This window comes from Xyrauchen texanus, chromosome 38, assembly GCF_025860055.1.
Source record: "Xyrauchen texanus isolate HMW12.3.18 chromosome 38, RBS_HiC_50CHRs, whole genome shotgun sequence".
NCBI classification, from domain to species: Eukaryota; Metazoa; Chordata; class Actinopteri; order Cypriniformes; family Catostomidae; genus Xyrauchen; species Xyrauchen texanus.
In genome coordinates this window covers 32,961,564-32,978,516 of record NC_068313.1, presented here as the reverse complement: position 1 = coordinate 32,978,516, position 16,953 = coordinate 32,961,564, and the positions used below count along the sequence as shown (strand labels likewise).

Below are 16,953 nucleotides of genomic sequence, written 5' to 3'. Positions count from 1 at the left end.
CATATAATGGTTGAGAATATTACAATTATCTAAATTTAAATAATAAAAAAAAATCAAATTTGATTAAAACTACATTTATAATTTATTTTATAAAAATATGGGGGACCCTTAGAACGATCTTGACATAGTTAAATTTTATAATTATTTAATAAACAGGATATATGTGACAATGTTGACACATATAGAAAACTTTATCAAAGTTACATTCTCAATAAATTGGGCATTTTCATATCCTCAGTTCTATTTCCAGAGTGACAGTCTTACTCGTTTCAATGTATTTGTGCATGTTTGTGTCTACATAAATGTTCTCTATGTGCTTTAGAGCCTCTGTGAAGCATTTGTTCTGTGGGCTCAATAAGTGACAGTGAAGAGAGAGAAAGTATAAGTGAGAAAATGTGTTTACTGCTGCGAATTTTTGCATTTCTAGTGCGCCATCTGCTGGAATGCAATGTATCAAACAAGAATAATCATTTTAATTTATGGCCAATTTTCATTGCATTAAAAATGATGAGATTCTACAGAAAAATATAAAATACTGAATGTAAAATAATGATTGACATAACTTAAACTATATTTAAAACACATCTTAAAATATATAAACTTTGTTAAAAATTCTAAATTAAACATGAAGGTATATTTAAAAGTTTACAATCAATGAGAGATATACAGTATAGTGCCAGGATAAGAAAAAAATCCAGCCGGGATGTACAATACTTCTCTACAATATGTTAAAATTGCAGAAATGTAATGTTCAAATATAAACTTCTGACCATTAAAAGCACTGTGTAATGACACAATAACATTAAGCCATGGATTACCAAATATTTAGTTGGAAGAAAAACAAACATACAACTAGATCACTGGTAATAATCCGGAAGATCTACATGAATAAGCGGTGAAGCTCAATTATCACTTGTTGACAAAAAACCTCTATGTCCTCTAAGTTCTTTGGTTGCCTTGCATGCGCTGCACGTTTGAGTTCTCTCCCACAGCGGCTCAATGATGTTGAGGCCCAGCTCTACTGAAGGACTCATACACAACTACCACAAAAGGCTGCAAACAGTCATTGATGCTGGAGAACGCAACAGCCGGTCCACCCAAGGGTATGTAAACTTTAAACAGGATCATTTGTGTAATGGGATAGTTGACAAATAGCATAGACATGAACTTTTTCACATTTTTAGGCAAAAAGGTTTAAATATTAAAGGGCAAAATACTTTGATTTTTCATTTCAGTCCTTTGGTTTGATCAATTAATTAAAAAAAATACAAATATTCGGTCATTAATATTAGATCATAAAAACCGCATGCATTTATTATACTGTTTTGTGAAATATACTGCATGTAAAATATACGTTATGCTTGATGTTAAATAAAAGCCAAGCTTTATATTCACTTTTATTTATTTTTTAAATAATAAAAATGTAACAGATTCTGTAAGGGCAATGTAAAGTAAATTATTTACAAAATATGTGTGCTTTCAGTCCTACTTGACTCTTTCCAGCATGATGCAGTTGCACAAATATTTTAAAGTTTTTACTGTCAGGTCAGGCTTGACAACATTTTACCAGAGTTCAACTTTGCTTATTATTTTCAATGATGGCATGTAGATAGTGTTAGGCCTACTGTATTGTGAGAAACGTGTTAGGGCAGTCTCTGTTCTATACACTCGACTTTACTGTAAAGTATGTGATGCCTTGTCAAGTTTCTTGCATGTATGTGGTAGAAGAGAAAGTGTATATTTCAGCTGCTGTGACTGGTCACCATTTCTTGTAAGTTTTTCACCATTTTTAATCAATTTTATCTTTTCGCAGTTCACTTAAATAGTTCTGCAGTGTGAAAAATGCATTTTTAAAAGTAGAAATATTCAACGTAGTCTTTCATCAGTGTCAGAAAATAACTTGTACATTAAGGGGCACTTTTTACCTTTATAAGCGCATATTTTTTGTCTCTCATCTGTTTACATATAAACTTAAATGTAACATATTTATTACAATTCTCAAGAATTGAGTAAAGAGTACCTCTTATCCTAAGAATTAAATCAACATATTTGTTATGCCCCAATAAGTGTAACTAAGAGAATATTTAGAAGTATATGTTACATTAGGAGGACATTTTTTGGATATCAGGAGCATTTTTGCCCCCCCCCCCCCCCCAAATGTATCACCCTGTCTCATAATCAATACAAGATCATAAAACATCATGTTTTATAATTATGCAATAATAAATGTAAAAAGTTAGATCAAGTTTAGCATGTTAAACTGCATTTCACATAAACTACCCATCAAGAAAGATAAAAGGTCCAAAATCTGCAAAAAAAAAGTCCTGTTAATTATGCATAAATGTTAGGCAGAAGTTGAGACAGACTGACAAACAAACAAACATATTTTAAATGTAGATATAGGCTACAATGAATCTAGGGAAGCATGTCATTATCTTGCCTTTAAAAAAGCGATTAAAAGGAGCATTGCTTGCTTTGTAGCTAGAATCGAGTCATTCATTGTTATCAATTATCTAGATCCAACTTTAGAATTCTTCTCACTACAATGAACGGAGACTCTCATCTGTGTGACGCAACCATTCTGTATTCAAATGTGATGTCGCATAAAACGATGAGTGACTTTTCATTTTAATGCTTGCTTTTGATCTGCTCCCAATTCGTTAACTAGCTGATCCAGTTACAAGTTTGCAGCATTTTCACGAGAGCAACTGTAATGAGATTAAATTGAGTCTCTTGTTTTCAGATGGTTCTCCATAGAAAAAGGCCCTTCACTTGTCTCCTCTAAAGTTTCACAAGAGATCTGTGTTTGAGCGCGTTTACATGCACGACCCGAAAACACGTATCCTTTACATTAGCACCATTTGGCGTTGGCGTTCCATGCCTTCTTGCCGTTTTATCTAACGCACGCGCGCAAGTGTTGGGCGCATACCTGTGAACGTTTCGACGTCAAAAGATTTCGTAAACACAGGTTACTACTATAGGCGTAAGGTCGTGTTGTCGCTTTAGACGGATTTTCATTGGGGAAAGGCATACATGTTTTAAGGATAAACTTGTTGGCAGATGGAGTTTTTGCTCATTACCTTGGTTTCGCGTTCCAACATCATTACTGGCGTTCTAGCCGGTTTATCGAATGTGCGCGAGCTTTGTGCGCATGCCTATTTACAGTTTGATTTAAAAAGAAAAGAACGCGATTTTTTTTTTCGTACGATAATGTCTTGCGAAACACGTTTTTTTTAATAAGCTGATTTTTTTTTATTATTCTTAAATTATATCTTGTTAGCATGTAAACTCCTCATATACCGAAGTATGCAACATTAAAAAATATTAAAAAACTATTTTTAAGATTTATGCGTTTCAATTTCATAATGAAATTCCATTAAATTCAGCACAAAAAATAAAATAAAATAAAACAAAGTAGTAAGATTTAAATTTCACATTCACATGTCAATTTCCATCAATTTCAACACTCAAAGAAAATTTATAAATGTAAGATTTACGCATTTAAATTTCAAAACAAAATTCCGTCAAATTGTATCGTGTAATCTTTAATAAAACAACATTTAAAAAAAACTAAATATTTTTACTAAGTTTAATTCATCTAATTTTGTTAAAGATTACACTGTTAAATTTGATATAATTTTATGATGAAACTAATATGCATAAATCGTTAAATCTTTTTCTTTCTTTTTTTTATTGAATCAAAGGTCAGAGGTTTTAATATGGACATTTCTCATAAAATTGTTCAAGACCAAATCATTTGGTCATCTTATTTGGTTATTAACAAATTATCTGAGCTATGCTATCTACATTTATTGTATAGCTCTATACTCTTGCTTTATGTCAGCAATTATACATTGTTATGATTTTTTTAAGGCATTTTGGGAATTTCACACCACAGGAGCATCAGATTATCATCTGCATAGTTGTTGCATAAATGGTTGGCCTTTTCCTGTAAATGAGAGACATTCTGTAAGTATTCATTCAAGCACTCATGCAAAAACATACAGTGACACTTAAATTTGACAAAATCAGTGTGTTTCGTCCTTAACTGAAAGAGAAACAATAGAAAAGTTGTCAAACCGGCTTTGAGAAGATGGGTCAAAAAGGCAAGCTGCTGTTCTTTTCAGCACGCACGCACACACACACACACACACACACACACTCTCTTTCTCTCTCTCGCTCTCTCTCTCTCTCTCTTTCTTTCTTACACACACACTCTCTCGCTCACTCTCTCTCTCTCTCTCTCTCACACACACACACACACACACACACACACACACACACACACACACACACAGAAGTGACTCTAGGTGTTCTCCTCCTCTTTCAAGCATTCCTAATTGGCCACATGCTGAGTAATGTGACCAATGAGCTGCAGTTGAATGTGTGTTAGAAGGCTCAAAAGTTCTTCAGTGCATCTGACTCTTTTGGTGTCTCATATACAGAAGGCTGGATATCCAAGGCTCCTTATACTCTAGAACCCTCTGCAACATCTTCAGAAGGTCTCAAGCCACGTCAAAGCACTGAAGAATCCACAATAAACCTCAAGCAGCATCACTTGGTGAGTAAATCTGTCTGTTTGAGAGGGAAGTGAACTTTTTGAATGTTGAATTAGAAATATAAAATCTGCACATTCAAAGGGAAAATAGATCATTTTTTTCTCTGGGTGACCATAATCACAATCTCAGCAGACAACCTATTGAAACAGATGCCCTTTAGATCAGCACAGGAAAGTGTTTGTGTGTTTAAATGCACAATTTGAGATCTCCAATTTCTAATGTCTTGAAAGAAATTATGTCTTGAAAGAAATTATGTCAAGATTTACTCACCCTCGTGTTGTTCCAAACCCATTTTACTTTCTTGTGTCAATGGAACACTAATGGATATGTTCAGCAGAATGACAGCTTCAGTCAAAATTCACTTCTGGATGGTATGGGAAAAAAGATGCAATGAAAGTGAATGGTGACTGAGTCTGACATTCTGCCTTAAATCTGCTTTTGTGTTCCAAAAATACAATTACAAAGGTTTGGAACAACATAATGAGTAACTCCAGACAGAATTTCATTTTCTGGCAAAACCATCCCTTTAAATATCTGTATCTTTGTCTCTTTTTCTTATTTCCTTCATGCTTTTTCTCCCTGACAATCAATTACACACACACACACACAAACACATGAAATAATAATTTACCCATAAGCACACCAGACTCATTTGCAATCTGACACGTTGAACTGTGTGCTGTGGAGAGTCACTCAATTTTAATCAGACGAAATCACTGGTTAAACTTGTAACTAACCTCACTGAAACAAAACACATTTTTTCCATTCTTATTCATCACAAAGTTCACATGAGCAAACCATGCACAACGCGCTACAGTTCAGCAGATACAGTATGCTGCTTACAGTAATTGACAGCAAAGCCAACCATCTCAAACGCTTTCTCTCTCTCTCTCTCTCTCTCTCTCTCTCTCTCTCTCTCTCACACACACACACACACACACACACACATTTACCCCCAAAGGTCTAGGTTAATCTTATATCCAGGAATCAGCTGGTCATTGCTTTTCTATTGTTTATCATGTGTTACAGTAACCATTCACAAGGTGAGGTGTCACTGAAGTAGCTTAATAATTATAGAGATGTCAATCAAAGACAAGTCTGTTGAAAGGAACAATTAAAAAACGAAATAACTTAAAAACATGAAATGCAAGGTAAATCTATGTATATATCTAATAGTTTTTGTCAATGTTTAACTTGTACATCACTGCAAACAGAAATTCCGCTCCAAAATAATTTTAAGATTTAATAAAATTTCAATTATTTAACAAAATTTTATCAAATTCAATATAGTAATCAGAATCAGAATGAGCTTTATTGCCAAGTGTGCTTACGTACACAAGGAACGTTTTTTGGTGATAGAAGAAACAAGCAAGCAAGTGGACACAGAACATTACAGCGAGACACAGTATAAAATAAGTTAAGAGAATGTGGCCAAAAGTTTGGAAAAAGTTACAGATTTTGCTGTTTCGGAAGGAAATTGGTACTTTAATTCACCAAAGTGGCATTCAACTGATCACAATGTATAGTCAGGACATTACTGATGTTAAAACAGCACCATCACTATTTGAAAAAATGTCATTTTTGATCAAATCTAGACGGGCCCCATTTCCAGCAGCCATCACTCCAACACCTTATTCTTGAGTAATCATGCTAAATGATCAAAAATGGCAAAAAAGAAACAGCTTTCTCTAGAAACTTGTCAGTCAATCATTGTTTTGAGGAATGAAGGCTATACAATGTTTTTTAGAAAGAGAAGACTGGCCGCCAGTCTACATGTGCAAGTTGTTATATACACCTGCCTAATATTGTGTAGCTCTCCCTCGTACCGCCAAAACAGCGGCAACCCGCATCCCGGAACAGCACTCTGAGATGATATTCCTCCCACCACAATTGTACAGAGCGGTTATCTGAGTTACCATAGACCCTGTTAGTTCGAACCAGTCTGGACATTCCCTGTTGACCTCTCTCATCAACAAGGCATTTCCATCCACGGAACTGCCACTCACCGGATGCCCCTCGTCCTTGACACTATTCAGAGCAAACTTAGAGACTGCTGGAATCTCAAACAAAATAATAATAATACAAATCTAAACATGAATTTATTTTCATAAAAAGTACACAATTCAATTTAGTGGAATTTTGTTATGAAATTGAAATGTGTAAATCTTTTTATGTGTTTTTTACCATGACTTATGCCACAGAATTATTTGTGTAAATAAGTTATATGTTCATTAAGATGTTTACTGATACACATTGTGATATTATGTAAAATGACATAGTTTCACATAAAATCTAACTGAATCAGAAAGTTGATTCAGTTGATCTGAGAATGCTTTAAGAAAGAGGGAGAGAGAGAGAGAGAGAGAGAGAGATCCTAACCTACAATTATTTTTTTCCTTTTTTTTAGTCAAAAGAACATATAAAGAGAGACGTTTGCCTGTGGCCAGACAAGGTCACATGAATAACATGCGCTGTGATGTACAAGTACGCACAAATATGCCGTTTAACACTATCACAATTCACTGTTTAACATCTTTTATCATGTAAAGTGTTCCCGGATGAAGTTTAGATTTCGACCTTCAAAAAAGTATGTTCATTTATGCACTCAATACTTGGTCAGGGCTCCTTTTGCACAAATTACTGCATCAATGCAGCATGGTATGAAGGCAAAAAGATTGTCAGCAGATGGAAGCATGGAGTGCTCTAAAATCTCCTGGTAGACGGTTGAATTGACTCTCGACTTGAGAAAACACAGTGACCAACACCAGCAGATGACATGGCAACCCAAATCATCACTGACTGTGGAAACTTGGATTCTGTGCATCTCCACTCTTCCGCCAGACTCTGGGACCTTCATTTCCAAATGAAATGTAAAATATACTTTCATCTGAAAAGAGGACTTTGAGCCACTGAGCAGTAATTATTTGCAGTAATTTGTGCAAAAGGAGCCCTGACCAAGTATTGAGTGCATAAATTAACAAACTTTTCAGAAGGTCGTCATTTCTGTATTATACATTCATTATTCTAATATTTTGAGATACTGGATTTTTGATTTACATGAGCTGTAAGACATAATCCTCAAGTTTACAACAAAAAAAGGCTTGAAATATTTCACTTTATATGTAATGAATCTAGTATATATATGAAATATGAATCTCCACTTTTTGAATTAAATTACGGGCAAAAACTTTTCCACGATATTACATTTTTTTAGATGCACACAAATATATATATATATATATATATATATATATATATATATATATATATATATATATATATATATATATATACACACAGTAAAAATAACTTAAATTATATTCAATACATTTACATTTTACATTTACAACTAAATTATTAAGACTTAAATTATTGACTTGAGAATATATGGTGTTTTATTCTTGTTAAAAGCATGAACCTCACACATTTTTGATATATTTATGCTTATATCATACCAAAAAATGCCACGGAGTAATTTAAACTAATGTTATTCAAGACACATATGCGGCCAAAAGTTTGGAATAATGTAAATATTTTGCTCTAATGGGAAGAAATTGTTACTTTTATTCACCAAAGCGGCATTCAACTGATCACAATGTATAGTCAGGACATTAATAACAGGAACAATTACTATTACAATTTGAGAAAAGAATCCTCCATGTGCAACAATGACAGCTTTGCAGATCCTTGGCATTCTAGTCAGTTTGTCCAGATAATCAGGTGACATTTCACCCCACATAGATATGGCTGTCCTGTCGGGCACTTCTCACACACCTTACAGTCTAGCTGATCCCACAAAAGCTCAATGGGGTTAAGATCCATAACACTCTTTTCCAGTTATCTGTTGTCCAATGTCTGTGTTTCTTTGCCCACTCAAACTTTTTCTTTTTGATTTTCTGTTTCAAAAATGTCTTTTTCTTTGCAGTTGTTCCCATAAGTCCTCCTGAGTCTTCTCTTTACTGTTGTACATGAAACTGGTGTTGAGCGGGTAGAATTCAATGAAGCTGTCAGCGGAGGACATGTGAGGTGTCTATTTCTCAAACTAGAGACTCTGATGTACTTATCCTCTTGTTTAGTTGTACATCTGGTCTTCCACATCTCTTTCTGTCCTTGTTAAAGCTAGTTGTAATTAAAAATGTCAAAAATGACATTTTTCAAATAGTGATGGTGCTGTTTTTTTACATCAGTAATGTCCTGACTGTACATTGTGATTAGTTGAATGCCACTTTGTTGTATTAAAGTACAAATTTCCTTCCGAAACCGCAAAATCTGTACATTATTCCACATTTGTGGCCGCCAATGTATATTCTCTCTTTTATTATCTTATGCAAATGTAAAGTCTATCTCTAAACCTCTGATGACAGCATGTTCCAATCAAAAGTGTACATCATGGGCTGGGGTCAAGGTCAGGCTCTTATACCTGAATTTAACCTGAGTAGTAAATATATTAGCATTTGTTTTCCTTAAAAAGATTTAAGCCCAAATTTCCCCATCTATTAAGGAAACACCCTGCAGTGAAACATTCCCCGTACTCCAGGGAGTTCCTGGAGGGCAAATTAATATTTGTTCATCGAAAAAAAAAAAAATAATATGTGTGAAACTCTCATGTTATTTACTGTTTAACTTCAAGCAATGGCATCCATTCACCCTCACGCGCAGACACTTTCATTTACTGTTACATCCTGAATTCCTAAATTAAAAAAAGAAAAGAAAAATGTGTTGCTGGCCTTAGCTTATTTATGATGGTCTAGCAAATCTCCCAGCCCGGCAAAACCGTTATTAAGCTGGTTTAGCTGGTTTGCCAACTGGTCTTCCAGCCTGTGCAGTACACAAGCGCATAAAACCCCTCTAAAACTAGCATACCAGACCAGGATGAGAGACTATATGACCAGAAAATGATCTCAGACTGGTTTGAACGGTTTTCTGTTGTTGTTGTTTTTAGCAGAGTACTGAATTGCATACAATTCCTACAAGGGGGTTGTGTTCTCTTTTCGGTTAAGAAATGTGACACATTCAAAAAATATTTTTGAATATTTTGCTTTTTAATGTCAGACTAATTACTCGCAGTAGTATAGCAGAAAATGAGAGCAAGACAGATACAGAAAGAGAGAGAACAGGGAAAGAAGAAAGGATTAAATACACATTCCTGCTGTCCCTTCCACACACACACCCCACTGAGAAACATCACCAATTAAATCAACTGGCAGCCACATCAGTGCAGAACCACACACACACAACACAACATCTCTTCCATTCCCATTCTCTTTTTTAATCCAATCAAATGCTTTTAGAAAGAGAATGCCCCTCCTCCTAATACCACCTGCCGCTGACTAGCATTATGCTGTATTCACATGCTTATTGGAATCATCATAAATACACATTTTCTATTTGGAAGTTGCACATGAATGCCCCCTACGACTAGGAAACTCCATAATTTTGATACCCAATTTTCTGAGTTTCAACAGCCTTTGAATAAACTTTCAATGTAGCAGAGTACAGTTTCTGTATGAATGAAAGTTTATTTCCAAATTAAGCCACCTTGTGCCGTTTCAGTCATAGACATTTACCTATATCAGTAACCATTTGATGCATTTCGTACATTTCTTATATACAAATAGCATGTATTTGACCAATATTCCATTATTGTCAGCAAGCTGACTGACAAACATGTATAAGAGTGTCAAAATAAAAGTACCCCAAGAAATATGCACGAATGAACCAAGCATCCTTTATGTTTCCTAATAGTTATACTCATGACTACGGCTTCAGGAATGGGGAGTAGGATTATTCCGAAAGCACTTGAAGGCAAGATCAGTTAGAAGCAAATCATGGTTGACGAAAGTGATGTAAACTAAAGCCTATTGGCTATTAAAGCAAAACATACTGTATATCTCCCACAGCTTCCTGTTTCAAAATGTCAACACAAGAAAAACTGTGCTCACCAAACCATTTCATGGTTTACAGGATATTCGATTTTCATATGTAATATGTAACTTTTTAGATATGTAGTTTGTGAGTGCTTGAAGGTATAGTTTACCCTATAAAGAACATTTTGGCATCACATGTTGTTTCAAACACATATGACTTTCTTTGTCCTGTGAAACACAAAAGGAGATGTTAGGCAAAATGTTAGCATCAGTCACCATTCACTTGGAATGTGTTCTTAGGAAGAAAAGACAATAGAATTAAAACATTTTGGGTTAACTATCCATTTGAAATGTTAATCTGCTGATCTTTTTAACTAATCAAGAGCTCACCATTCCAGGTGCCAATTTGTCGCCAGTTCCCATCACCATGACAAGCACTACCAGTGACGAAAAAGCCACCTCTTGCCCCCTGATGGCCAAATCTTCTCGCCAGCGACTGGTCAGCAAGGATGGGCGAAGCCTGATGCGAACCAATGCAGGGCACAGAGAGACGTGTTTGGGTGCCCTGCGGGATATGTGGGGGACCTGGCTGGCACTGCGGTGGCGATGGGTGGTGCTGGCATTCTGCAGCTCCTTCCTGCTTCACTGGCTGGTGTTTGCAGTGCTCTGGTACCTGCTCGCCCGTCTCAATGGGGACCTGGATGTGCCTGACCATGACAACCCACCACCCGGCCACATACTGTGTGTTAAACATGTCAATGGCTTCACCGCCGCATTTTCTTTTGCCCTCGAGACACAGCTGACCATCGGGTACGGCACCATGTACCCCGTCGCTGACTGTCCATTAGCCATTGCATTGCTTGCCCTGCAGATGCTGCTGGGCCTGATGCTGGAAGCCTTCATCACTGGTACACATAGTTTTCTTCACTTTTATATCACAGTGAGGCAAAAGAATTCACTAAAATAAATTTGTACGGTTTGATATGATGTGTTTGATATGACACCTGTGTGAACTTCAGGGAAACTGACCTCATACATCCACTAAAAATTCATCTTGACACTATCTAGATAAAAGCAATTGAAGAAAACCTGAAGAAAAGAGAAGTTAGTTCTGAGAGAAAGTCTGGCATCCTATGCTTGAAGATGCTTGAAGTGACTTAAAGTTATAGTCTGTATATTATATTTTGTATTTAAGCATCAGTGTGTCTAAATACTTTTTGGGTCCACTGTGCATGTGGTAAGAATCATCTCCATTATTGCTTAAACCAGAAGAATTATTGTCTGTTGATCATTTCAACATGTTTCCCTGTTTGTAGATGTAAACATTAGCATAGCGAGCCAAACTGTAACTTCTTAAAACAATAATCATCGGAAAGAAATGCATCTCAAAGATTTTCAATTAGTTACCATAGATAATCGCACAGTGACTCAGCATACAGTACAGTACATAAGTCACGGGGGTCTTTAGTTCTCATGCTTGTAAGAGTGAATGCAAAAAAGACTCTTTATTTACTTGATGAACATAAAACTCATCACGAGGACCTCAGAACTAGGGCTATTGGAAACATATCACAATCCCTCCTTTGTGTGCAGAACTTTGGTTCTGAGACCTTCAGGGTAAATGTGGAGGGACCTATAGAGTTCCTGTTGTAATATAAACTTATAAAAAAATATATATATATAGAATTGAAAAATGTAAAAAAGGGTCCATTGTCCTAATTTTATTTAAACTCACGGGAACTTGATAATTAAGGTTTTTAAGGTTTATATCTATGGAATAACAATAGATAATGCATTAGCAACAGCTGTTAATCATACAGTACGTTAATGTATCAGCCATATTGGAAAGATTAAGATCTGCCTATAAAAACATCAAAGTTTGACAGATGCAGTCTGCAACAGGTGTCATGCCTCCATCAGCATTCTCATCGGCCCAAGGACAATGCACTGCAAAAAATTATTTTCTCACTCAATATTTTGTCCTGTTTTCCAGCAAAAATATGTAAACATTCTTAAAACAAGATATATTTACTTAATAATCAAAATCCCAAATACAAATATATATACTGTATATCAGATAAATATGACAAAATTTTGTGAATTTAATCATTTTCTTTAAACAATAATAATAATAACTGCCAATGAAAGTGTAATTAGTTTTTTCTTTAATGTTAATTTTCTTACCCCATTGTCAAATAGATTTTTCTTATTTTAAGCATAAACCTCACAATATTTTGTTAGATATATCTCAAAACAAATCTTAATATCTTATGCAATTTTACTTGTCAAGTAAACACATCTTGTTTTAAGAATATTTATATAATTTTTACTGGAAAAACAAGACAAAAATACTCATTAAGAAAATTATTTTTGCAGTGAAGGTTGTTTGTGCTTACAAATGCCATAGAGATGAATGCACTGAAAAATACAGTATCTTACGTTCTTACTCAATGTTTTTGTCTGTCTCATCAATCTTTAAATCAAGATACATTTACTTGAGAATCTAAATAAAATTTTCACCAAAAAAAACAAAAAAACAAAACATAAATGCTAGGGCTGTCAATCGATTACAATTTTTAATCAAATTAATTACATGGTGTCCCAATTAATTAATCGCGGGTAATCGCATATACAAATATTTGATGAGAAAGCCCCTCATATAACAATAACTCAATATATAATGATTATACATATTTATATCAATATATAATTATACATAGTTATCTTTAAATATTTTAAAATTATATATTTATATAAATATTCAGATTTAAAATGCATTACATTCCTGTAGCAGAAGAGTTAATCATTAATAAGACAATACAAAAAGCGGCTTTAGAATACAATGTATTGTTTACTACCATATTATTGATCATAAATCAATCATTGACATACAGTTCACAGCAATCCATTTCACAAGTGAATCTGTCAATCAGTTGGAGATTTATTATGAGGGCTTGTTTAAGGACCATCAATTTACACCTGCGTCAGACGTCTCGGGTATGTTGCGTCATAAACCTAAAATGTTTAGGTCACTGTGTCAAGTTAAATATAGTTTAATACTCAATCTTTAAACACATCTTGATATCCCTTAGTTCTTATTTGCGCTCCTTCAAGTGTTTTGAACACAAGAACATAACGCATGTTTGTGTTGTTCTGCTGCTGAAGTGTTTTCTTCACTGTATAAACGGTGCGTTGCCCATACAGCTTAAACGTCGCTTACTGCCCTCTGGAGTAAACAGGTGGTACTACAAGCTTGCATTTCTCGGAATCTTCCTTATGATGGTCTGTGGGCATGCGATTAATTGCATACATTTTTTAGCGCGTTATTTTTTGTAAAATTAATTGCACTGAATTAACACGTTAAATCGACAGCCGTAATAAAAACAAATCAAAACCTAAAAAATCACTAAATCTCAAAATGTTTAGATAAATAATAAAATAAATAAGAATAAAAATATGAGTAACATAGTATGCTTGTAACAAGAAAACCAATTGGCAATAGAGTAAGAAAATAAACTTAATTCAAATGGAAAACTATGTTATTATTTTTACCACATTAGCATTTTTTCTTAATTTAAGCATATATAAACCTCTCTAAAAAAATATTTCTTTGAAAACTATACTTAATGTCTTCTGTCATAATACTTAAAAATTAAAAGTTCTTGTTTTAAGGATTTTAAGATATGTTTTCCTGGAAAACAAGACAAAAATATTGAGTTAGATAATGACTTGGCAATGTGGGAATGTTAACTGATAGCGCTCTTCAGATCACATTGAAAGTCAGTAGAGACTATAGAGGGCAGTAATAGAGCTTTTTAGGTTGTAGTCTTAAAACCTGGAAGACAGTTAGCATTGTTGAGCCATGGGATGCTTCTGGAATTTCGATGGCTCTTTATAATGACAGTTTTGAACAACCCAGTTTTGTATGTTGTTGAACAAAATGTGACCAAAGCATGAAGTTCTCACACATAATTATAATTTTTTATAAAACGTTAAATAAAATTGCCAAAATTAATTTAAATGTAATTTAGATTTTTATATTTTATATTATATTTTATTTAAAAAAAAAATTATATTCTATGAATATTTAGATTAGAATTTAGAAATTAGAACATTAATATACATCAATATAAAAACACATGGCAAATTAGCCCTCTGGGTTTGCCAACATACTGACAAAATTACAATAGATGGGTTAACAGCAGCTCTAAAATGATTTCTAGGCTGTAAATGTATCCTTTCTCATCAGCTCAAGCTAGCATCATCACTTTTGTGGCAACCTGCCATTCACATCTCTCTCTCTCTCTCTCTCTCTCTCTCTCTCTCTCTCTCAGGTGCATTTGTAGCTAAGTTCTCTCGACCTCAAAAGCGCTGTGGTGGGATCCTGTTCAGTCCCCAGGCCTTAGTGTGCGAGGTCAAAGGTCAACGCTGCTTGATGTTCCGCGTGTGTAACCTGCTTCCGAGGCCACTGGTAGATGTGTGTGTGAGTGCTGTTCTCTACGAAGAACGTGACCATCACATACACCAAACCGCAATGGATTTCACAGTGGATGACCTGGGGTCACGTCCTTGCCCAATTTTCCTGTCACCTCTGACCTTTTATCACCCCCTAACTCCATCAAGTCCCTTAAACAGCGCCTTTCCTCCAGCCAGCCAATCACACTTCGAGTTAGTGGTGTTCCTCTCCGCCTCTCAGGAGAGCACAGGCTCCGCCTACCATAAGAGGACATCATATCTGCCAGAAGAGATCCAATATGGGAGCTGCTTTACCAAGGCGACTACTCTGCACAGAAAAGGGCGAAGCAAAACCGAAAGTATGCTCTATTTTGAAACACTGCCCTGCCCACTCCCAAACACACACTCCATTGACGCAATAGAGAAAGACAATGTGGTGGTCCAAATAAATGGGGAGGGCAGTGATCAAGTCGAGTAGCACTGGTTGTATATGGATGGTTAAGTAAATCTTGACTAGAAATATTCTCAGTTCATAAAATGGGCATTTCATTTCACACTAACAACCTCCAGCCTCATATCCCAAAAGACAACCTCAGATAGCTATAATCTGACACAGAAACTTAGTCAGATATAAATCCAGTCCATCACAACCACTTTGCTGCTACGGACATAATGGTCTACACTTGCATCTTCTTCAACTGCTCAAAATACCGTAACATACGGTAGCAACACAAATTAATGACAATCGTTTGAGATGATAGAAGTTGATTTTCATCCAACATTTTCACGAGAAACTCCAATTTTCACAAGTTTCAAACCATCTTCACGCTAAATCTACTGAACAGTGACACCACAACGCCTGAGACAGGTCATCACGTTTGAGCCCTTTTTATTCGGACACTGCAAGGCCCTTCTCAGTTCAAGGCTACAGGACATTGTTGGCGCCCTCTGCCAACTTTGCTAACATTACATGTCTGCATCTGTGAATCAGTGAGTGCGTTTGAGTTATTATAGCTCTATACAGACTGGTTGCCTCCTTGTCCATGAAGTATTTCTTTATCAAAATGTACAAAATATTAAAGGGACAGTTCACCCAAATATTTAAATTCTGTTATCACTTAAACCTCATGTCATTTTAAATCTGTATGTTTTGAGAGTTTTTTCTCTCTTACATAGAACACAAAAGCAGATATTTTGCAGAATGTCTAGGCTGCTCTTTTTCAGACAACTGAAGTCAATGGTCATTCATTATTATTCATAATTTCATACGTTTTAAGTGAACTACCCCTTGAAAGTGTTTTAACACCTTAAATAAGTGCCTAATAACAATTCTTTGACAAGCTTGAAAAGGCTTTTGGGAAGAGAAGTCACATACTGGATTAAACAGAGGCAAACAGGCAGATGAACAATTATGTAAATAAATAATGTATATTAGATCATTTACTAGATTATTTGGGGGAAAAGAAAAATCTCAATATTACCAGTGCAATCTGATTTATGAAAAAATAGAGAATCAGCACTGTTTGATTGGTGGCATAACACTGTATGATTTTTATTTTAGATGATTATATAGCTATATAGCACATGTAGCACATTAATGTACTGTCCATAATGTCAATCAGGAAAGGCTGATTGTTTTCACTTTATTATTATATGTATAAACATGCAGTATATGATTTAAAACAAACATCTGGAAGATAATTCTCTGCAGACAGGCAATTTACTATATTAATATATTAATTTCCATCAAACTGCATTGAGTGGCCTTTTGAAATACCTTTATTTTAGAACTGGATTAAAGTATTTGAAGATTTTTGGGTGCTGTTTTTTTGTTTTGTTTTTTATCTTAACATTTATAGGCAATACTTGTTTTGCCAAAGTTGGTCCAAAACAAATTAAAATATAATATAAAATGTGTTAAGCATATTAAAAAAATACATACATACGTATACACACACATTATATATATATACTGTATATACACACACACACACACACACACACACACACAGTGTGTATATATATATATATATATATACACATATATATGGTGTGCATTACCAATAATTCTT

General features: G+C 34.8%; 1 protein-coding gene across 4 annotated transcripts; it reads left to right on the top strand.

Moving 5' to 3' along the window:
* Window positions 1-1,064: 1,064 nt before the first annotated feature.
* On the top strand, window positions 1,065-16,676 carry kcnj13 (potassium inwardly rectifying channel subfamily J member 13). Of its 4 annotated transcripts, none has more exons than XM_052110257.1 (5): window positions 1,065-1,103; window positions 3,874-3,969; window positions 4,446-4,561; window positions 10,825-11,334; window positions 14,761-16,676. In XM_052110257.1, exons 4-5 carry the CDS (start codon window positions 10,854-10,856, stop codon window positions 15,357-15,359), a joined length of 1,080 nt encoding a protein of 359 aa, XP_051966217.1. In that variant the 5' UTR covers window positions 1,065-1,103; window positions 3,874-3,969; window positions 4,446-4,561; window positions 10,825-10,853; the 3' UTR covers window positions 15,360-16,676. The 4 variants fall into 4 exon arrangements, with proteins under 4 accessions (XP_051966217.1, XP_051966218.1, XP_051966219.1 ...); XM_052110258.1 differs by lacking the exon at window positions 1,065-1,103 and adding an exon at window positions 1,709-1,771; XM_052110259.1 differs by lacking the exon at window positions 1,065-1,103 and having other exon boundaries at window positions 3,841-3,969.
* The last annotated feature ends 277 nt before the right edge of the window (window positions 16,677-16,953 follow it).